This window comes from Biomphalaria glabrata, chromosome 8 (genome assembly GCF_947242115.1).
Source record: "Biomphalaria glabrata chromosome 8, xgBioGlab47.1, whole genome shotgun sequence".
Lineage (NCBI taxonomy): Eukaryota > Metazoa > Mollusca > Gastropoda > Planorbidae > Biomphalaria > Biomphalaria glabrata.
The window spans coordinates 39310988-39334830 of NC_074718.1; the positions used below are offsets into that span (position 1 = coordinate 39310988).

A 23843-nucleotide genomic window follows, 5' to 3' on the forward strand; every position below is an offset into this window, starting at 1 on the left:
GACAAATTATGTATTTTAGCTCTTTGTCTTGTAGCACAGGCTCATTTTTATTTTTTAATTGACAACAGTGGTCTTGAGATTTATTTTTTTTTCAAAAAATATCTGTTTTATCTTATATAATACAGACGTTACTTCAAAAAAGAAGATGATTACGTCCTACGCGTCATGCATTTAGTCATGCATATTAACCAATGACTTAAATTCTGCCAAGTCACTGGTTTTCCTGGCTAGCTCAGGCAACCCATTCCATGCTCTAATAGCACTAGGGAAGAAGGAGTATTTGTACAAATTTGTCCTAGCATATGGGACGAGGAATGTGCCTTTATCTTTGTGTCTTTCAGAGTATTTTATTAAATTTTGTTTTTGTATTTGAAGATTATGGTTCAGTGTTTTATGTATTATTGCTACTTTACTTTTGAGTCTTCTGTCCTGAAGACTTTCTAAATTTAGTGATTTTACTAAAGGTGTTACTCTAGTCAAATGTGAATATTCGTTTGTTATGAATCGCACTGCTCTATTTTGTGTCTGTTCTAGTTTCTTAATGTTTTCTTGAGTTGAGGGGTCCCAAACAGAGGATGCATATTCTATTATTGGCCTAACCAAGGTTAAATAACATTTTAGTTTTATGTTCTTATTTGATTTATAGAAATTTCTTTTAATAAATCCTAATGCTTTGTTTGATTTTTTTGTAGTTTCATCAATATGTGGATTCCATGACAGTTTTTCATTTATTATAACACCTAGGTATTTTGCGTTTTTAGTCTGTTTTACTGGTTTGCCATGAATAAGATAAGTGGAATTAATTTGTTTTAGTTTTTTTGTTACTCTTAACAACTGACATTTTTCTGGGTGGAAAGACATGCTCCAATTTGATTTCCATTTCTGTAATTCATCTAATTCTCTTTGTAAAATATCTGTGTCTTGTGTTGTTTTTATTGTTCTATTATATTATGCAATCGTCTGCAAATAATCTGACTTTTGTTCCTGAACTAATGCAATTTGGTAAATCATTTATGTAAATTAAAATAGTAGTGGACCCAAGACTGTTCCTTGAGGTACACCTGAGTTTACTGTTATCGGTGTTGATTTAGAGCCATTTATTATTACAGTTTGTTCTCTCCCTATCAGAAAGTCTTTAATCCACTGATGCAGTGGACCATTAATGCCGAAATATTTTAATTTTTTAAGCAAACTATGGTGGTGAACTTTGTCAAAAGCCTTAGAAAAATCTAGTAAGATAGCATCTATTTGTTCACTATTATCTAAACCTTTTGAAAAATCATCAATTAGTCCTATTAGTTGTGTTTCACATGATCTATATTTCCTAAAGCCATGTTGGTATGGTGTAAGGACATTATGTTTGTCTAAGTGGTTTATGATGTTGCTACATAATATGTGTTCTAGGATTTTACATGTGATGCTGGTAAGTGATACTGGTCTGTAGTTCCTGGGTCAGATTTTTCTCCTTTTTTAAATAGGGGGGTGACATTACCTTCTTTCCAGTCCTTTGGTACTCTGCCCTGGTTAAGTGAAGCCTGAAAGAGTATTTGAACACTGGGGCTAGCTCATTACTTAGTTCTTTGAGTAATCTAGCTGGAATACCATCAGGTCCAGAAGCTTTATTTGGTTTGGTGTTGGCTAATAGTTTTTGAATTCCATTTTCTTGTACTACTATATCTTTTATGTTGTCTACTTGGTTCAAATTCAGTAATATGTCTTTGTCTCCTGGGACTGAGAATGCTGATGCAAAGTATTTGTTTAGAATGTTTGCTTTAGTTTCATTATCATTATGTATTATGTTAAGTTCATCTTTTAATGGCGCTACGCCTGTTGTTTCCATTTTCTTAGACTTAATGTATGACCATAGGTTTTTGTTGTTATCTTTAGATATTACATTGTTTATGTATTCACTCTGCAGCTGTCTGCTTACTTTTTGGGTTAAGTGTTTAATTTTTATATACTTTTTGTAAACTCTTTCTGCATTAGTTTCTTTAATTTTCTATAGAGGTTTTCCTTCTGTTTACAAAGCTTCTTTAGTCTATTATTAAACCAGCATTTATTTATTTTGTTTGATGTGTATTTAGTTGGTATATGATTTTCTATAATGCTTTTAAGATGGTTTTTAATGAAATTCCAGAGGTCATCGACTGTTGGTTAATGTCTTTTCTAATAAGAATGTTTGTTGAAAGTTTAATGCAGCTTGGTGTAGTTGTGTTAGGTTACATTTATTCCAGAGTAAGATTTTTCTTTTGGGTTTTGTTTTGGCTACTGCTTTTATCTGACTGTGTATTTTTATGATCTCATGGTCTGATAGACCAGGGATAATATCATAATCAACTACTAATCCAGGTCTGTTGGTTAAGAGAGATCTAATGTGTTGTTTAATCTAGTTGGCTTTTAATGATTTGATCTAAACTTAGGTTGTGTAAAGTGTCTATGAAAAGCTCATTTATGTCCTTAAGGTTTTGGTGTTTATCTATGGTTAGTGTTTTTCCAATTTATATCAGGTAGGTTGAAATCACCCATAATCCAAAAAACTGCATTTTTATTTGTCTCTTAAGTGTAGTAATCTGATTACATAGTTCCTGCATGTATTCTAAACTAGAATTTGGTGGTCTGTAAATGCTGCCTATTATTAGGGATGTTGAGGTGGTATTAATTTTACAAAATGTTGATTCTATATTTTTTGAGTTAGGTAAGGTAATTTCTTCTGCTATAAGAGTGTTTTTTTATTGCTAAAAGAACTCCTCCATGATTATCAGCCCTATCTTTTCTAAAAATTTCATAATTACTATTGAAAATTTCTGCATTATAAATTTCAGGATGTAGCCAAGTTTCTGTGCCTGCAATTATGTCTGGTTTCTCACATTCTAATAAAATTTCTAAGTCTGCTGTTTTGTTCCTAATGCTTTGAAAATTTATTACTAAGGTTTTAAGGTATTTTGGTGTTACTTCTTTAGTAGGTTTGTTTAGTGAGGCTGTTGTATTAATTTTAGTAGATTTAGTTTTCATTTTTTTCAGTCCTTATATTTCTCTTTAAGTGACCTTACATCTCCCCCACATTTATCTTTGTTCCTTTTTCTATGTTTCTGCATTTTATTGCTTAAATAATGTATACACATCTAAAACTAAACAATGAGGAGATAACTGTGTTTAAATTTATCATGAAAATCCCAAGATAATTGGTTTATATTTATAATGACATCCACAGTTTTAATTCGGAGTAAGAATCTCACAGAATCGCACAGCAAGGGTGTATTAAATGTATTTAAAGTATGATGTATTGAAAGTATATGAAGTATTATTTATTAAAAGCTTTGTGTGTCTTACCCACAATAACAAATGAGATGATGTCTTACCCACAATAACAAAATGAGATGATGTCTTACCCACAATAACAAATGAGATGATGTCTTACCCACATAACAAATGAGATGATGTCTTACCCACAATAACAAATGAGATGATGTCTTACCCCACAATAACAAATGAGATGATGTCTTACCCACAATAACAAATGAGATGATGTCTTACCCACAATAACAAATGAGATGATGTCTTACCCACAATAACAAATGAGATGATGTCTTACCCACAATAACAAATGAGATGATGTCTTACCCACCAATAACAAATGAGATGATGTCTTACCCAACAATAACAAATGAGATGATGTTTTACCCACAATAACAAATGAGATGATGTGTCTTACCCACAATAACAAATGAGATGATGTGTCCTTACCCACACTAAAAAAATGATGATGTGTCTTACCCACAGTAACAAATATGATGTGTCTTGCCTACTCAGTAACAAGGTGAGGATGTCTTACCCACAAAAACAAATAATGATGTGTCCTTGAATATTAAACGATGATGTTTCTTACTCATAAATGTTTTACATACCATATTAAATGATGATGTGTCTTGCCCACAATATTAAACGATGATGTTTCTTACCCACAAATGTTTTACATACCATATTAAATGATGATGTGTCTTGCCCACAATATTAAACGATGATGTTTCTTACCCACAAATGTTTTACATACCATATTAAATGATGATGTGTCTTGCCCACAATATTAAACGATGATGTTTCTTACCCACAAATGTTTTACATACCATATTAAATGATGATGTGTCTTGCCCACAATATTAAACGATGATGTTTCTTACCCACAAATGTTTTACATACCATATTAAATGATGATGTGTCTTACCTACAATATCAAATGATGATGCATCGTACTATTATTTTCAGTAGATATAATTGAACGTTTGATATACAGTCTCACTATGCGATATATATCTTCTATAATTCCTCTCTAGTAGCAACACTTCAACAACTCACCTCTTTGCTTGGCACACACAGTGGAGTCCCCTCTTTAAGAAAGCCAGCCTCAACGCTGACCCCCATCACAATAGGGTCCCTGCTGTTGAAAATGAACTGAGGCAGTATACGCAGCCGGCAAGGAAACACGGCAATGTGTCGGAACTCCTCCTGTTTCTTCCTCTTCAAATCCTCTCTGTACTTTGTGAAGGCATCAAACAAATGGTAAATGATGTCTGCGGTGAAGATTCTCACCCCGAGTGTGTCCGCCAACTCCTGGGCCTCTCGTTCAACTTTCACATCAAAGGCAAGGATCACAGCATACCTGGACAGGAGGGGAAAGAAAAACATGACTAAGATATAAACTACTTTCCACAGTTATATTAATGCATTTAAGAGCATACCATTTGTTTAATTGAACGTTACATAACAAGAATCTGAAATAGTCTTTATTAGCTATAATCATTATAAAAGTTCTAATTTTCCAATATGCAAATGACACACCTCTTATTTTAATAATAATTACTTATTAATATTTTTACTTGTTATTAATAATGATAATATATAAAGAATCTGATAATTGAGATGTTTAAAGGACAAATTGAAGAGCCTGATTAGATTTGTACTTTAGGAAATTTTTTGGTATTTGCAGACATTTCCAGCTCTTATTAGATTTAGGAAGTTAAAGAAAAGGCTGTTGAGATATTAGCTTCTAAACAGTTTGCTTCAGAAATAATCACAATCTAATTCGTTATGAAACTTTGGGTCTTATTAGGATTTTTTTCCTACAAAAGTAACCTGAATTTTTACCATTACTAGAATATAAAAGAAATTATTTGGAACTGTGATGAATGATTAATTATTTTTTTTTAAAGTTAACTATTCTGACCATAAAGGAGTTTATCTCTCTTGTTACGTGCGCATGTTAGTGTAAATGTGAAACGGTGCGAATGCGTGTTGAAAGGAGAGGAGAACCAAAATGGAGAGATAGAAACGAAATAGTGTTCTAGTGTTCATGGACATTAAATGAGTTCTAAACAAAGACGTTGTTGTTTTAGTGTTAATGTACTGTTCAAAGAGTCTCATCTTAGAAAAGAACGTAACATCTCTCTATATAATTTTAGCACTTTCTAAGAAATTGATAATCTACTTCAGTTTGATTAAAAAATTATGATTCCTTTGTTTTTAATAGTACTCAATACATCTACTAGCATGCAACACATGAACTAGATCATTGATGCCCAATTTAATTCGACCTGAGGACACTCATGTCGCGGGCCGCGGGCCGCATCAACGAATAGGTACAAAAACAAAATGAAATTGACTTGAAACTATTTGATTAGAAACTTGTTGATCTAGTACTTACATTAAATAATGGGACATTTGCAGATTATCTTTTTAAATATTCCCATCGATACTCCAATCTCTAGGCAAAGTTTAACAATCTTTTATTCGCGGCTCAAACCAAGAATGCCTTCATATTTGTTTCATGCCGTTTATATGTTGTTCTTTTTTTAAAAAACAGCCCACACTTTATTTACAAATTGAATACGTTGGCTTATTATCATGTTCCACAAAAAAGTAAAGATCCGTTCATTTTTCCTGGGAGATTCTACATTTAAAGTCCTATTTCATCAACGCAAAAATGTTAAGGTCTTGTTGCCAAACCATCAGAGAAAAATTGAGGGACCTAACATAGGGGGGTGGGGGGATAATCTCCACTTCATGCCGACATTTCGACGGGCCGGATGGAACGACGTCACTGGCCTGATCTGGCCCGAGGGTTGTATTTGAGCATCACTAAACTAGATTATCAGGTAAAAAAAGTGTGCAGACTATGAGTCTACATGATCTTTTACAGATCCCCCCCCCCTTCACAAGCAGATGTGGCTGTGTATGCATTATGGGACAAAATATGCAGGTCACAGCTGGGTCTGTCTAGTTATTCTTCCTTAATCTTCTGACCTAAACAATTAGAGATAGTAACAGGTACATACTGTGAGTCATGCTCCAGCATGACAGATGCTCTCATTATATCTTTTTTGTGCACTGGACCAATACTGATACCTGCATACTGTCAAGACATAGACAAAAAAATGATGAGAACTAGATTTAAATACAAAATAGGTAACAAGTGAAAAGATGAAGACTAACAATCCTACAATTATTCATAGGTTAATTTAAAAGTTGGGGGCGCGGTGGTCGAATGGTTAAGCGCTTGGCTTCCGAACCTGAGGTCCTGGGTTCGAATCCCGGTGAAGACTGGGATTTTGAATTTCTGGATTTTTAGGGCGCCCCTGAGTCAACCCAACTCTAATGGGTACCTGACATTAGTTGGGGAAAGTAAAGGCGGTTGGTCGTTGTGCTGGCCACATAACACCCTGCTCGTTAACCGGTGGCCATAGAAACAGATGACCTTAACATCATCTGCCCCATAGATCGCAAGGTCTGAAAAGGGGAAACTATACTAATTTAAAAGTTAGTTGGGAAATTTTCATGGCTGATTCAAGCAACCCAATCTTAATTCCTTGCATTCACCGAATAACAGCTAAACTCACAGAAGAAAGTTAAAATACATCTGTGTTTAAACTAAAGTGTAAAAAAAAAATGAAATGTTGAATCATAAAACTAGGAAACAAAATTAGCCTGCACTTTAAGGTGGCCTTGACCTCCTAGCTGATTACACAATGAATGCATTAGTTAAGAATCATCCATTCAACACTCTACAATCATGAATACATTATAAACATTGCACTGTTGTCAAGGACACATTATTAATTACTCCCACTCAAGTTAGGCACTTTTTTTTTTTGCCTTGTTCTTAAAATAACATTCTATTTGTTAAAATCTGGGTTCATTTTTTTACTTGCCAAATAGAAAAAAAAAAAAGGATAGTGTACATTTGATTCAGCAAAGTTAGAGTGCATGGCATTCAAACATACACAACTGTCTGGTTAAGACCTATTTATTTGAAAAAAAAAAACAAAAAATATATAGATGAGAGAAAAAGCTGGTGGAAGCGTTACACTTCCGGCAATGGAACAGAGATTTTCAACATACAAACATAAAGTTGTTAAATAAAACATAACTCTGAGGGGAACACATTTTTACAGTTTCCCTAAAGGTGTCAATCGGAAAGTGAAGAAAAAATGTCACCTCTCTAATGAGCCAGCATTATAAAAAAAAATTTAAAATGTTTTACATGTTTCAGATGTTCCTTCAAAGTAGAAGATAATTTACTTCCTAATCCAAACCTCCCACATGACGGTGGGAGCAGCCAGGGTTTGAACCCGAGGTCATTGATGTCCAAATGCCAGTCAAGCGCGCGAACCGCACATTTGAATGGAGATTAGATAGTGATCAGGACTAGACGTTTGCTGCAGTGCATTGAATGAGCACAAATACTAAGACTAATAATGGTAATGTTCTAGAGAACTGTGATACTAACAGGAATCTCTGAGGTCTTCAGAAACTGTAACAGCGCTTCTAGAGACCCCAGTGTGGAAGCTTGGACAAAGACTCCTCTTTCTTGAACTTTTATAGCTTCCAGTGTTTCCTTCAATACTGCTGCCACCTCTTCCTGAAATTCATCAAACAGAAACACATGTCAAATGCGGTGAGAAAAATATCCAACATCATTATAAAGAAAACTTCAATGGTCTTTAAAAGCTAAACAAAGTATTGTTATTATTAACTCAAACATTATTGTAAATGGCGCTGACCAACACTTACTTTGTAATACTCTTTCTCATCATTGTCATGAGCCACATAGAGAGGCAGGCCAGCTAGAGCTTTCTCCATATCTTTAGCAATGATTTTCACTCCCTGAGCAGCCTTGATTGTCTTGAAGTGTTCATACTGACTCTGTTCTCAAGCAAAGTGAAGAGGGGCAAGGTTAGGGACAAACCAAAAAGACTCGACTATTTATCTGGTCTTACTGACCAAGTAATCATTCATGCTAATCAGCTCATTCAGCAAAATGAACTCAAATTGTGAAGATGAGCAAATGTAGGTACAAGTGGTCTCAAGCAGTTAAGGAAACATACCAGATACATCAGTGTTTCTCAAACTGTGGTCCGCAGACCCCTTGAGATGACTGTAAGGGGTCTGCATAAATATGAAAATAACTTCTTCACTAAAAGCCAGTTTATCAGATTGGATAATATTATTAACTCTCCTCTCGCTGCTGTTTTATATGTCAATCATGTACTATTCTTTGACAAACTAATTTACATATTATGCATTTATGTAGCTTTATCACTTAGGGGTCCATGGGCAAGTTTTGACTATGTAAAGGGGTCCCTGGGTCAAAAAAGTTTTAGAACATCTAAGATACATCAACATTACAAGGCATTTCATATATTAAACAGTTATGAGAAAAGGTTGGAATGTTCCTCATTCCATATGACCAATAACCTAATTAGAAAACTCATGGCACCATGCATAGATAGTTGTTTTTAAAACAAAGTGTACACTTTTGGAAGACATAAGTAGCTCTTGTAGAAGCACCTCTTAGTAAAAGCCATTATTTGGCTTTGTGCTGCATGTCCCTTTTGAGATCTCAACAAATAAATGCATTACTAAAACTCCAGTGTCACCACCACCTGTATAGGTCTCCATTTTGATGCAATGGCTACTTGACCCCGTTCCTAGGGGTTTTTCCCCTAGAAATTCTAATTTTTTTTTTCAACACCTTCAGATCCATGGAGCAGATGACTTACAGATTTTTTCCCCCTGTCAACAATGACTCAAAACATATATAGCATTTTTTTTTTCAATAAGATGTCAGATATTAAACAGATTGTGATAACCTTAGCAATGTTTTTCTTTATATCTACATGGACTGACCTTGACACGCAATTCTTTCATGGGCTGAGGCATCAACAGACCTCTGATTTGGGTCACTATAGGTCCTTCTGTTCCAGCTAACACTATGGTGTCGCCTTCATTAATTGTTCCATTGATCAGAATGACATCAATAGTGGTGCCCATGCCTGTGATGGCCTTGACCTAATGATATGAAAAAGAGACTTAATTAGTACTAAAATCATTCAATCATTACATGTACTTCTTAGTGGGCTAGTTACACTGTCAGTTCTAGTCTTAAATAAACATTTTTAAAAATATGTAAAAAAAAACAAAAAACAACTAAGTTTATCTAAGGGGAAGAACCACAAAAATCGGTTCCATAATCTCAATACTGCAAGGTTTAACTGCCTTTTTTCTCTTAAAAAGGTTATTTAATTTATAACCACTAATTGATTAACTAATTGGTTAAATTTTTTTACTGATTCATGTCGGTCAGACTCTATCAGACTCTATCACCGCCACTTATTGTCAGGAAACATGAAATGCACCAAGATACCTGTGTGTAGTCGCTGAATGAACTCTTTATGTTGTCTGTTGTATTTATGTGTATTTTTCTGTTGTGTTGTCTTTATATGAGAAACGAGTCCTTGTAATCACAACAAATTTCCGTAAGGATCAATAAAGCAGTCTTAGTCTTATTGTGACTGACTATGAATAATTGTCAGAAATTTCAAATAGAGCCAAGACTGGAAAGTGGGAGAGAAAATGTGTAGAAAATTCCTACCAGAAAGACTAATCACACTGCTGGTTACACCCCTTGTTTAATGGTGTGACATGGCTTCATGTTGATGGAGTGTTATCAATAGGTAATGGCTTCCAATAAATAACTATAAAACTTTCTATTTAAATAAGCACTTGTCTAGCTCAGCTGCTAGCATGTAACCCTTCCATCAAGGAGGCTTGAGCTCTCTGAGTTCAAGTCATGCAATTTTTTTTTATTGCTTTTGAAAAGCCAGCACATAAATCTCAGATATACCCCCCCCCCCAACTGGTCCTCACAAATGATTGGACCACAAGGCACTGAGCATGCTAAGAGCATGAGGTTGAGCTAAACACAAATTAATATTTATTCTAGATCTATTACAAATTAAGTACATAATTGAATCAAAATGATTGATACTATTACACTTAATATACGCTTACGTATTTTTTATATTTTACATGCTTACATGCTAGCATTTTTTTGGTGTCTAAACATTAACGAGTGCTTCCATGGTGAGTATTAATAACTGTTATACTTCAGTGCTATTGTTAACAGCTTTAGTAAACATACTCTGAAGAGTGGGGGTTGATGGTAGCATGGTGCTAACAAAGGTCAGCTAACAACACTAGTTAACCAAGATGCTGTATGGGGTAACTAGCTCTAACTGGATCCTTGCACTGCCAACTGATTGCCAGTAGGTCACCCAAATGCTAATTAGAATAATAGGCATGGGGTAAAAACACTGAACTGAAACCGTAGAGATCCTTTTTCAAGTCGGAACAATTTGGAGGGTGTCGCAACATGCAACTTGTATCAACTGTCATAAGAATAGAGATAGGGGGTGGGAGGGGGGGGGGACCGAAGAACAACCCACCCCCTCCCGTTTGTTTTTCTTCCAACCGTTTCATCTTACAATGGCCTTGTTCTGCACTAATTGTTCACCAGATCTGGGAGGGGTGGAGTAGATGACGTGAAGGAATGTAGCGGTCCTGTTGCCATCTTTTCAGTAGATGCAGGTGCAGGACTTAACGACTTCCCCCCCTCATTCCTAAGACATACTATGTGCAGGAGTCCCCCTCCCCTATTTCTAAGACACGCAATGAGACCCCCCCCCCTTTTTTTTTCCTTTTATTCCTATGTGCAGGAGTCACCCCTTCCCCTTTTATTTTATCTTAGGACACACAAATGTACTGGAGCCCCCCCCCCCCCACCTTTTTTTTAATTCTTAGGACACACAAATGTACTGGAGCCCCCCCCCCCCTTTTTTTTTAATTCTTAGGACACACAAATGTACTGGAGCCCCCCCCCCCTTTTTTTTCTTTTTTTATTCTTAGGACACACAAATGTATTGGAGCCCCCCCCCCCCTTTTTTTATGCTTAGGACACACAAATGTACTGGAGCCCCCCCCCCCTTAAATCATGTAAAATATAACGTTTTTCTTTCAATATCTTGAGCTGTTCCTGCGGGAGGGGAGAGATGAAATCAACAAGGATGTTAAGAGTGTCAACATTCTGTGATTTATGACACCCTCCCCCTGTGCGCTACTGACCTACTGTTAGCCTCCGTCCCTCCAGCTGTGTGGATAGAACTGAATGTAAGAAAAGAAAAGCTAACAGCCAGTAGAGGCGTATCGGAGAATGCCCCGCCCCCTTTGAAGTGGAAAAACAGGAGCTTCAAGTGAGGGTGTATTTTAACATTTCTACCCCCCACCCCCACCCCAAAAAAAAAATCCTCTAACCTGTGGCTATCATTTCTACCCGCCAAAAGGGAATAACAATCCACGTGCCTCGAATGTCACCGGCTACAGGATACAATAGGTACAGATGTCAACAGGCTACAGTACACAATAGGTACCGATGTCAACAGGCTACAGTACACAATAGGTACAAATGTCAACAGGCTACAGTACACAATAGGTACAAATGTCAACAGGCTACTGTACACAATAGGTACAAATGTCACCGGCTACAGTATACTATATGTACAAATGTCAACAGGCTACAGTACACAATAGGTACAGATGTCAACAGGCTACAGTACACAATAGGTACAAATGTCAACAGGCTACAGTACACAATAGGTACAAATGTCAACAGGCTACTGTACACAATAGGTACAAATGTCACCGGCTACAGTATACTATATGTACAAATGTCAACAGGCTACTGTACACAATAGGTATAAATGTCACCGGCTACAGTATACTATATGTACAAATGTCAACAGGCTACAGTACACAATAGGTACAGATGTCAACAGGCTACAGTACACAATAGGTACAAATGTCAACAGGCTACAGTACACAATAGGTACAAATGTCAACAGGCTACTGTACACAATAGGTACAAATGTCACCGGCTACAGTATACTATATGTACAAATGTCAACAGGCTACAGTACACAATAGGTACAGATGTCAACAGGCTACAGTACACAATAGGTACACATGTCAACAGGCTACAGTACACAATAGGTACAAATGTCAACAGGCTATTGTGCACAATAGGTACAAATGTCAACAGGCTACTGCACACAATAGGTACGACTACCGAAGGGGTAATGTGCAAGTGTCTCCTAATTGCAATGTTTGATATCTTGGCCACACTCCGCCTCAGAGCCGGTCAAGTTGGTCACTAAATACATATATCAAGTTTCTCTGGTGAATGAAATCAAATGGACGATGACTTCAAACAAATGTGGCTACGCGTAGAACAAAGATGTTAGGATGACTTCCTATTAGCACTACTGCCTACCCCCCCCCCCCAATTTACACGTCACACACACACACACTTTGAAGAGCTACATGTTGGAGTGCAGCTGAGCAGAGCTTAGAGAGTGGTGGTCGCGACCTTCACGTCAGCTAAATATGGTTTGAATGCTAGATGTAATATGCGGTAAACAATAATCCACTTATTGACGACGTAAAGACCCCTGGCATTGTTTGGTGGACAAAAAAAGCTTCGCCATGTCTAGAGCCTGGCCCTTGCATCTATTCAATAAATATTTGAGCCGACTGATTTTGTTTCTTCGCTTTGCTGCTACTATTATCAAACAATGACGCATTCAATCTTACCCTAAAAATAGACGCCGAGCCGCTGTATCACTAAACATACCCGCACACTGAGATAAATATCTACTTATTCCCTCACTCTGAGATAGATATCTACTTGTTCGCTTATCTCGACACAGTCGTACAGCCGCTACACCTGGCTTTTACAATCAGCATGGATACAGCACGGAGGTCTGAACCCACGCCACCTGCGCGACGAGAAGGTGAATAACTCGAAACCTGTTCCAAGTGTTTATTACTATTTTCAAGTTGTCCGTTTTGTTTTGTTTTTGTTTCAAGATCTGGCCGAGTCCAAGGTTTAGATGTTTGTCACGTTCTCCCTGCCAATAGTAAGAAACGTTTTCAGAAACATCTGTTATAATGACAGTATTAACGCTTTCTCTCCGTAATTATTTACCACATTCTGGTGGAATCAACGTTGGTATCGTCAGTTAGGAGAGAAAGAGTTAAGAATACAATTCAACAATTGTTCTCCCTAAAGCAGATTTATTAAGTCTAACACATTTGGACAATCCGCGCAAAGCGAAATGATTTAATATTATTTTTTCAAGGCCAGGCTCAGTTTTAAAACGTATCCTTGGCATTGACATGGCCATTTAGCCTTGATAAAAGAAACTGTCATTTGACAGGACCCAATGGTTTTGGTGGAGAAAAAAAATATGTATACAGTCATTGAAACAATAAGAGTGTGGTAATCTACAAACAAGTGGTTGATCTTTGACTATACAGACTGATGACGTGGACAATGACATTCCCACTGCCCCCCCCCCCCCCCCATCATCGTCGTGCCACCCTCGTTGAAACGTTTACAACTGGAGAGTTAGACTAACAGGCTGGAGTTTCGCTAGCCCTGTCTGCAAAGCCCAGAACTGGCCATTTTCTTGGCCTGACGATCGCTTACTCTTGAAAAAAAAAAAAAACAGCCTTAGTTTGGATCTAAGTATCTGTGAGTAACGAGAATTAACAGCAAAATGTACGAATATTGAACAAGTTTTTATTTTCAAAATCTCGGTTAATGCTGTTCTTCTGTTCTTCGAGGTAAACAAAAACAAAAAACTTCCTAATAACTAGGAAGGGAGAGAGTCAGACTATGAGAACTAAATGAAGCAAATAAAACTTTGAGAACAGAAGACTAGATCGAAGGGGCTATGAGAATACTGAGGCGCGGTGTTGGAGCGGTAAAGCGCTTGGTTTCTGGCGCCTCTGAGTCCATCTTGCTCTTTACCTGACATTAGTTGGAAAAAGTAAAGGCGGTTGGTCGTTGTGCTGGCCACATGACACCCTCGTTAACCGTAGGCCACAGAAACAGATGACCTTTACATCAACTGCCCTATAGACCACAAGGTCTGACAAAATCTGAAAGGGGACTTTTTTTTAATGAGAATACTACTAGAGACAAAGTCTCATGTTCGTTCAACCAGTGTTCTTTACTTTGAACTACATCCAAGTGTGAGTCACAGTTCAAAGAGCGAACGCGCAAAACGAGAAAGCATTAAAGAAAGGAGTGTAGCGGGAAGGGAAAAAAGTGGGGTGGGGGTGGGGAGAGAGACATTTGGAAGCTGCAGCATGAAATAGCATGAAAGATAAAACTATAAGTAAAAAGGGGAAAACTGCGGCAGCCTGGAGCGGATGTTTGTTGTAGATCACCTGTTGAATTAGGCGCCACTCCCCTCCTTGACATCCCCAGTCCCAGTCCCTTTCTCTGGTCGACCACCTGGTCCAATGATTAGACCAACGTAGGATACAGCACTTCTAGAGCTTGAAGAAGGGGCCGGGAGACGAGAGCAGACATCTATGCAAGACGAGAGCAGACATCTACTCTTGGAATGGAAGACGAGAGCAGACATCTACTCTTGGAATGGAAGACGAGAGCAGACATCTACTCTTGGAATGGAAGACGAGAGCAGACATCTACTCTTGGAATGGAAGACGAGAGCAGACATCTACTCTTGGAATGGAAGATGACAGCAGACATCTACTCTTGGAATGGAAGACGAGAGCAGACATCTACTCTTGGAATGGAAGATGACAGCAGACATCTACTCTTGGAATGGAAGATGAGAGCAGCAGTCGACTCCTGGAGGGAATGTGAGGGGATGACAAGCGCTGACTCAGAGGAGAATGTGTGTTGATGGAGAAGTCACGGGGAAGATTGTATTGTTGTATCATTAAGAAGTCAGAAGTAGTCAAATTGATGGGCACAATTCAAAGTTCTAGAGAAACAAATCCTTTCAACACGCGACTCTATGTGGCTCAGCCTTCTTTCATGTATCGGTTTGTCCACGAACGTGGTAGAAAAAGGCTTCCCTACAGAGAAGTGAGACTTAGAGATGAGAGATCTAAACACAGTCATGATTGAATGATCGTCAAAAAGAATGTGTATCTCCAAGCCCCTTTTGGGCTGACTCCGACATTCAAATCATGCAGTTAAGCTGCATCTTTCTTGCCACGCTTGTAATATTCAAAGTGCACGGATTTTGAACTCAAGTTGCACAAACGGCTAACATTGGAGGCCAACCCAAACGGCAACATCTGTTAACATTGGAAAGCAACCTAAACAGTCAACACGGGAGGCCTACAAAAACGACCAACATGGGAGGCCTACACTAACGACCAACATGGGAGGCCTACACAAACGACCAAGATGGAAGGCCTACACAAACGACCAAATGGGAGGCCTACACAAACGACCAAATGGGAGGCCTACACAAACGACCAACATGGGAGGCCTACAAAAACGACCAACATGGGAGGCCTACAAAAATGACCAACATGGGAGGCCTACACTAACGACCAACATGGGAGACCAACCCAGACCCCCAAAATGGGAGGCCAATACAAACGACCAAAATGAGAGGCCAACCCAGACGCCCAAAATGGGAGGCCAATACAAACGACCAAAATGGGAGGCCAACCCAAACGGTCAAAGTGGAAGTTCGGATTTTAAAACACAACACAAATGTAACGAATATCGAAAACGCAATTTTCTCCAATTCATATTTTGAAGGCGTATTGATGCTTCTAAAGTTTACATTTAAAACTAGACTGAAGACGATAGAAAAAAAAAACAATTTAATAAAGCTTCACTTTGAGAAACCTAACAAACCAAACTGCAAGCAGATAGAAAACATCACGTTCTTAACACTCATGACAAGATGCAGTTGATTTCATCTTTAAGCAAAAGAGACGGTAACAAATACATATCTTTAACATCGTCAACAAAAAAAATGCCAAGATGGGATCTTGAAAACGAGACGGGAGCCCAGGCCAAGGAGAAAAAAAGAGTGATGAATTTCTCCTGAGCCATGGGTGGGCTAAGCGAAGATTCAACTTTGAATGTTATCTTCAAGTCGACTATAAAAGAGCAGAAGCCTGTCCACGAGCAGACTAGAGATAAGGACACGTAAACTTGACTAAGTAGTTGTTCAATTCCCCCCAGAAAAGAATTTACCCAAGGCCTAACCAGCATTTTTGTTTCAACATTTTTAGAAAAAAAATAATCGGGGAAAAAGCCCAACCCTTTTTTTGTCTATCTCCCAACTGTACATTTGACTTTTTAAAATAGGGTTTAATAAAAAAACAAGGTTACAAAAGACAGTTTGTGTGGAAACACAAACTCAAAATCGGCCCCCGAAGTGGTCCACCCAGGCAGGCTTCAATATTTTCAGAAAGAACATCCGAATGAAATTATATCAAAGACAAATAAGAGATAAGAATGGAGAAAGATGGTTTACAGATCTTGTGTAGTGCCCCAATGGTCCCGCAGATCAAAGGATAGGTGAAAGTGAATGTAAAGTTAGATGTAAACCTGGCCTAACTAGTTCCCCTTTCAGACCTTGTGGTCTATAGGGCAGATGATGTAAAGTTCATCTGTTTTTGTGGCCTACGGTTAACGAGGGTGTCATGTAGCCAGCACAACGACCAACCGCGTTACTCTTCCCCAACTAATGTCAGGTACCCATTAGAGCTGAGTGGACTCAGAGGCGCCCAAAGATTCCAAAGTTGAAAATCCCAGTCTTCACCAGGATTCGAACCCGGGACCCCGGTTCGGAAGCCAAGCGCTTTACCGCTCAGCCACCGCGACTTCCCTGGCCTAACTGATGTCTTATAATTGTTTTGAAAAGGCTCAATCTCTTATTCGAAAAAAAAAAAAATTTCGCAATATAAAAAAGTTCACAAAAATGAAGTTTACATGATTACTATTCGTTTTAAATTAGGTCTAACTTGTAATGCATACTAATTAGCTTTTTCTCTTAAAAAAAAACTGCGTGCATAACTGATTTTAAAAATTAGATTTTTCGCTTTCAGAAAAAAAAAGTAGCCGTTGCATCAGAACTTTGAATGGTCTAAAATATTGTGATGTCGGATTTTCAATATCTTTTCTAGTTTACGAGATCTAAACGGGACGGACGGGCAGATATTTCACACAAAACTAAGCTAATAGCGTCTTTTCCCCTTTCGGGGGCCGCTAAAAAAGATAGCGATGTTTTTTAACATAAAAAAAAAGAGAAAATATAATTCTTTATTTCTATTTTGAAACAGAATTGATTCATACAACAGCATCAATCTTGTCTAGGCATACAGCTCACTTGTAAAATTCAACTTCCAATCAGTTATAAAATAGTCTTAGTGTAGTGCAACCACCACCAGCTATGCACTCTTACATTTGGAAGAGCATCTTCCGTGTGGACAAGTCTAAGGTGATCAGAACACTTTTGTCTGTATCAATACAATTTGTGTCCCTACAAAAACAACACATAGACAAGAACCAACAGATTAAGAGCAGAAGTCTGCACTATAACATGGGGAAACAGGGTTACAAAGACAGTTTGTGTGGAAACACAAACTCAAAATCGGCCCCCGAAGTGGTCCACCCAGGCTGGTAAAAAGGCAAGTTTCAATATTTTCAGAAAGAATACCAGAAGGAAATTCTATCAAAGGCAAATGACAGAGAAGAATGGAGAAAGAAGGTTGACAGATCTTGTGTGGTTCCCCAACGGTCCAGCAGACCAAGGGGATAGGTGAAAGTGAAGGTGAAGTTTGATGTGAACCTTGCCTAACTGATTTCATATAATGATTATCTTATTGATCTCATTGTTTTGTATAGGGTCAATCACTTATTCAAAAGCCTCATTAAAAAAAAAAACATCGTAAAAATAAAATTAAAATAAAATCCTTAGGTTGTGTGTAAATTACCGCCTGCAGTTCACGCGATAATATGAGAAAATACGTATCCATTGTTGTTTTAAATTATGTTCCACTTATATGCAGATTTTATATTATATTATATTAAACAGATTTTTTCTCTTTGAGAAAATAGTAACCATTTTTTTGTAAATGTACTTAGTATGACAGAACTTACATAACCTAGCAATACATATGTAAAAAAAAATATTTTTTATCTAAACCGTTTGCATAAATGTGTTAAAAATATGATAAATAGTCATCTCCCTTACTAAATAGCCTCCTGTGTTTGTTACAATTAAAAGTGAATAGATGTAAAAATGGTATATTTTTTTATGAAAAAAAAAATACTTCCATAGTTGATTTTAAAAATTTAATTTTTCACTTTCAGAAAAGAAAAAAGTAGCCGTAGCATCAGAACTTCGAAAGGTCTAAAATATCATGATGTCGGATATTTAATATGGCTGCCTGGTCGGTATGGCTGCCTGGTCGTGCGGTTTGCGCGCTGGACTGTCGTTTGGATTTATCGACGGTCGAGGGTTCAAACCCTGCCCGCTCCCATCCCCCGTCGTCCTGCGGGAGGTTTGGACTAGGAAGTAAACTATCTTCAACTCTGAAGGAACATCCGAAACATGTAAAACATTTTACAAACATTTTACAATATCTTTTCTAGTTTACGTGATCTAAACGGGACATACGGACGGGCAGACATTCCACACAAAACTAATAGCGTCTTTTCCCCTTTCGGGGGCCGGTAAAAAGGAGAAAGTACTGCCAAACATGGAGATTGTGTAAATACTGCAACATAGAGAGAGTGTAAGTACTGCAACATAGAGAGAGTGTAAGTACTGCAACATAGAGAGAGTTAAGTACTGCAACATAGTGAGAGTGTAATTACTGTAACATGTTGAGAGTGTAAGTACTGCAGCATAGAGAGAGTGTAATTACTGTAACATGTTGAGAGTGTAAGTACTGCAGCATAGAGAGTGTGCAAGTACTGCCAAACATGGAGATTGTGTAAGTACTGAAACATAGAGAGAGTGTAATTACTGCAACATGCTGAGAGTGTAAGTACTGCATCATAGAGAGTGTGCAAGTACTGCCAAACATGGAGATTGTGTAAGTACTGAAACATAGAGAGAGTGTAATTACTGTAACATGTTGAGAGTGTAAGTACTGCAGCATAGAGAGTGTGCAAGTACTGCCAAACATGAAGATTGTGCAAGTACTGTAACATGAAAAGATTGTAAATACTGTAACAGAGTGTCCAAGTACTGTAACACGGAGAACATTGTATAATAAAAGATGGACAGATGACAGTATGTAAGATCGGCGGTATTTAAGATTGAGGTAAAAGATGATGTTTCATGGTGAAAGATGAAAACAAGATTTTAGATTTCAAGTTAAGACACTCAGAAAAATGTGTGTACAGGGAGGCATTAAATCTCACGATATAGCGGTACAAGTAGACGGATGGATGGATGGATGGATAGATAGATAGATAGATAGATAGATAGATAGATAGATAGATAGATAGATAGATAGATAGATAGATAGATAGATAGAAAAGGAAAGATAGATGTTTGATAAAACAGATTCAAGAAATCCATTAAGTGTGTAAAAAAAAAATAGCGAGGGGATGAGTGTAGAGGTGAAGGTCTATGAAGCGATTCATAAAACCGAGGTGCGTGTGGCACCGTGCCATGTTGCTATTCATGAGCTTTATAGTCCTCCCTCTTCTCTCCCTCTCTGTCAAACAAAAAAAAAAACACAACCTCATCCTTAAAAGCTAGTCTGCCCGGAAGTGTGCTACATATTTGAACCTGGAAATAGTCCAAAATATGTTTGTGAAAAAGATGAGCCAAGGAAGAGAACTCATTTAGATAGGATTTTCTTCTTTAAATGAAATGTAGCTATGTCTATAGTTAAATCAATCTCTCTCTCTCTCTCTCTTCTTTAACATAACTATACCGGTCTATGGCACTATACATATATATGATAATGATAGTAATAAAAACAAACTTTATTATCCATGAGGAAATTTGTTTTACAATTGAGCATTACACATAACAATACATTATTAGCGCAAACAAATAATAGGATATCACACAAAATATACTATATTTACATTCATACTCCAGTATGTATATATATATGTCTTTGCTTTCCTTTGCTTTGTATATTAAGCTCGTGTTATAGTCAAAGGTATGCATTCTATTTTGTATTACATCATTACATGAGCAGGTTGCTTCTGATACATTGTATTACACGTTTATTAAAATGTACGTTCTTATCAATCTAAACATGTTCTTCCAAAGCAGGTTGATATCTACACAGACTGTGTAAGGTTTTATTTTGTTTTAATTGGTCCTCTTCAGTGTCTTCTCAACCTTAGCAACGCCGCTTTGAATACAATGTTCTAGAAGTGAGGATTCGTCTTACAAGACTGGAGAGCGTAATATGGGACATGTACACGAAACTATTGACTTCTGTACACAAGAAAATCAGTACACGAAAAAAAAAAAAGGTTGGCACAGAATTCTATAATGCCCTCCCACCCCGGGGGTCACCCCAGCATCCCTCCTTACCTCGCACCCTCACCCCAATGCTCAATTTGTTCTCAGCCACTTCAGAATAGTTTCGGGAAATGCATCTGTTGATCCATGTTTTTTCCCCCCCTCTCTACTTCGCAACGCCTCCCTGCACATGTGCTGCGACTCCATTCATAGAAACAAATGAAAGATGGAAAAGTGCAGACATGGAGGGGGGGGGGGGGCGAATGGAAGGAGGGGAAGGGCTCAGAGGGAAAAGGGGTGTTCCTTTTTTTTAAGGGGGGGGGGTGGAGGAGCAGTGGGCGGATAAATTTGTAAAAGTCGTCTGCCCAGCTGGACACGTGACCTTGACCTGGCACTGAAGTGTCGGCCTATTTGATCGGTCTCGTACCCGATACAACCTTTTCTTTTTCTTTTGCTTCAGTTTTGCATCGAGATCTGCGGACAGACACGTGTACAGGACAGCAGAAGTGGGAAAACAATAAGCGGGATCATGGGAAGACAAGAAAAAAAAATCACGCAACTAGATCTAGCACAAGTCAAGTAAAGTAAGAAAAGTTTCTTAGCATAATAGACTTCAAAGTAGTCTTAGGTGGAGCCACATGAGATGTCCAGCGAGTATTTGAGATCACGTATTAGATCAGATGTCCAGCGAGTATCGAGTATTTGAGATCACGTATTAGATCAGAAGTCCAGCGAGTATCGAGTATTTTGGGTGTTGAGCAGCGAAGTGCACTGGTTCAAATGTGGGTTTTGAAACATTAAGCTGGATTAATGAAATCAAAGCAAGTGTCTCAACTGAACGACCGGCGATTTTATGCGACAAGACGTCACACATGACTTAACACAAAACTACTAGGCAAAGAGGACTTGATTTCACAAGTGCATCCGGACAAAAGCGCTTTTCAAACAAATTTGCAACTCTTCACTTAGCAGACGGAAAGGATGGACCTTGTCCTCTCCCCAACCTGATGGCTGCCTGGTCGTACGGTTTGCGCGCTGGACTGTCGTGCGGATTTATCGACGGTCGAGGGTTCAAACCCTGCCCGTTCCCATCCCCCGTCGTCCTGCGGGAGGTTTGGACTAGGAAGTAAACTATCTTCAACTCTGAAGGAACATCCGAATTATGTAAAACAAACCCGGGCCGCGCTACATGATCAGCCGCTACGGATGCGTTTCCCAAAGAAAGAAATGATCCAACTTGCTAGCAGCATTAAAGATGAACATTTATTCATTGGGACTGTCTCAGCGACACCCAGGCTAAATAATCGCTTCTCAGATGAACAGTGCTCCAGGCGTCGTGTTGAATTTATGCAGCCGGGTATTCAAAAGTTGGTTTTGGGGTCAACGTCAAACATCCCATTAATTAAGCACTAGATTGACGGGGTTCAAATAACACTTTTTTTTTCCTGGTCTATTTCATTTCTTATGTGTATCTTTGATGTGGCCCGCGACACGAATGCCGGAAATTAAATTGGGCTGCAGAATGAAGACAGATCTTTGTGGAGACAGCTTGCCGCCCAAAGCGCTGAATGACGAGGGAGGACCTAACTAAGTAAGTCTTATTTAGCAGGATGAATAAGGCTGGACATCACTGAGCTAAGGTATTACATAAGTTGTCCAGAGAGCACTTGAGATCACTTATTAGATCACATGTCCAGCGATTACTCACCAAAATCTCTCCCACCACAGGTAATAAAAACAAGACAGAATTTTAAGCGACAGTGCACAGGTTTTGCTTTTTTTTTCATTTAAACATACATTAGTCAAATTCATCAATAAAAGAAAAATATCCTGCTCATACTTATTGTCCTGGCCAAATAACGTATACTGCTCCTTCTTATCCTAGCCATATCAAATATCCTGCTCATACTTATTCTCCTGGCCAAATAACGTATACTGCTCCTTCTTATCCTAGCCATATCAAATATCCTGCTCATACTTATTCTCCTGGCCAAATAACGTATACTGCTCCTTCTTATCCTAGCCATATCAAATATCCTGCTCATACTTATTCTCCTGGCCAAATAACGTATACTGCTCCTTCTTATCCTAGCCATATCAAATATCCTGCTCATACTTATTCTCCTGGCCAAATAACGTATACTGCTCCTTCTTATCCTAGCCATATCAAATATCCTGCTCATACTTATTCTCCTGGCCAAATAACGTATACTGCTCCTTCTTATCCTAGCCATATCAAATATCCTGCTCATACTTACTGTCCTGGCCAAATAACGTATACTGCTCCTTCTTATCCTAGCCATATCAAATATCCTGCTCATACTTACTGTCCTGGCCAAATAACGTATACTGCTTCTTCTTATCCTAGCCAAATAACATAAATTGCTCCTAATTTTTATCCTGACCAAATAAACAAAGGCCTATACTGGTACTACTACTTACTATCATGGCCAAGTAAACATAGGCATACACTGCTACTACTTAATATCCTATCCTAGTAACAGATAATGCTCCTTCTTACTATCCTAACCAAGAACATCAGCTTCTACTTATCCTAGCCAAATATCAAATAGTGCTCCTTCTTACTATCCTAACCAAGAACATCAACTTCTACTTATCCTAACCAAGTATCAAATACTGCTCCTTATTACTATCCTAACCAAGTATCAAATACTGCTCCTTATTACTATCCTAACCAAGTATCAAATACTGCTCCTTATTACTATCCTAACCAAGTATCAAATACTGCTCCTTATTACTATCCTAACCAAGTATCAAATACTGCTCCTTATTACTATCCTAACCAAGTATCAAATACTGCTCCTTATTACTATCCTAGCCAAGTATCAAATACTGCTCCTTATTACTATCCTAGCCAAGTATCAAATACTGCTCCTTATTACTATCCTAACCAAGTATCAAATACTGCTCCTTATTACTATCCTAACCAAGTATCAAATACTGCTCCTTATTACTATCCTAACCAAGTATCAAATACTGCTCCTTATTACTATCTTAACCAAATAACAAATACTGCGCTTAGTTTCTAATATTTACATTTCACCGGCATCCATACACACATACACACTTAAGTACATTTATTGAATGTAGCATCCAGGCGTATCAATGAAAGGGATTTGGGGGGGGGGGAGAAAATGGGAGCAATGA

The 23843-nt window shown here is 38.0% G+C and overlaps 1 protein-coding gene across 1 annotated transcript in view; it reads right to left on the reverse strand.

The window, feature by feature from the left end:
- Positions 1 to 23843, reverse strand: part of LOC106076285 (eukaryotic translation initiation factor 5B-like) — a 60669-nt gene that overhangs the window by 9669 nt on the left and 27157 nt on the right. Inside the window, exons 19-23 of the mRNA XM_056037318.1 lie at positions 9181 to 9342; positions 8065 to 8196; positions 7781 to 7912; positions 6330 to 6406; positions 4354 to 4657 (exon numbers count right to left, since the gene is read on the reverse strand). Coding sequence (XP_055893293.1) covers positions 4354 to 4657; positions 6330 to 6406; positions 7781 to 7912; positions 8065 to 8196; positions 9181 to 9342 — 807 coding nt within the window. The remainder of the gene's footprint in view (positions 1 to 4353; positions 4658 to 6329; positions 6407 to 7780; positions 7913 to 8064; positions 8197 to 9180; positions 9343 to 23843) is intronic.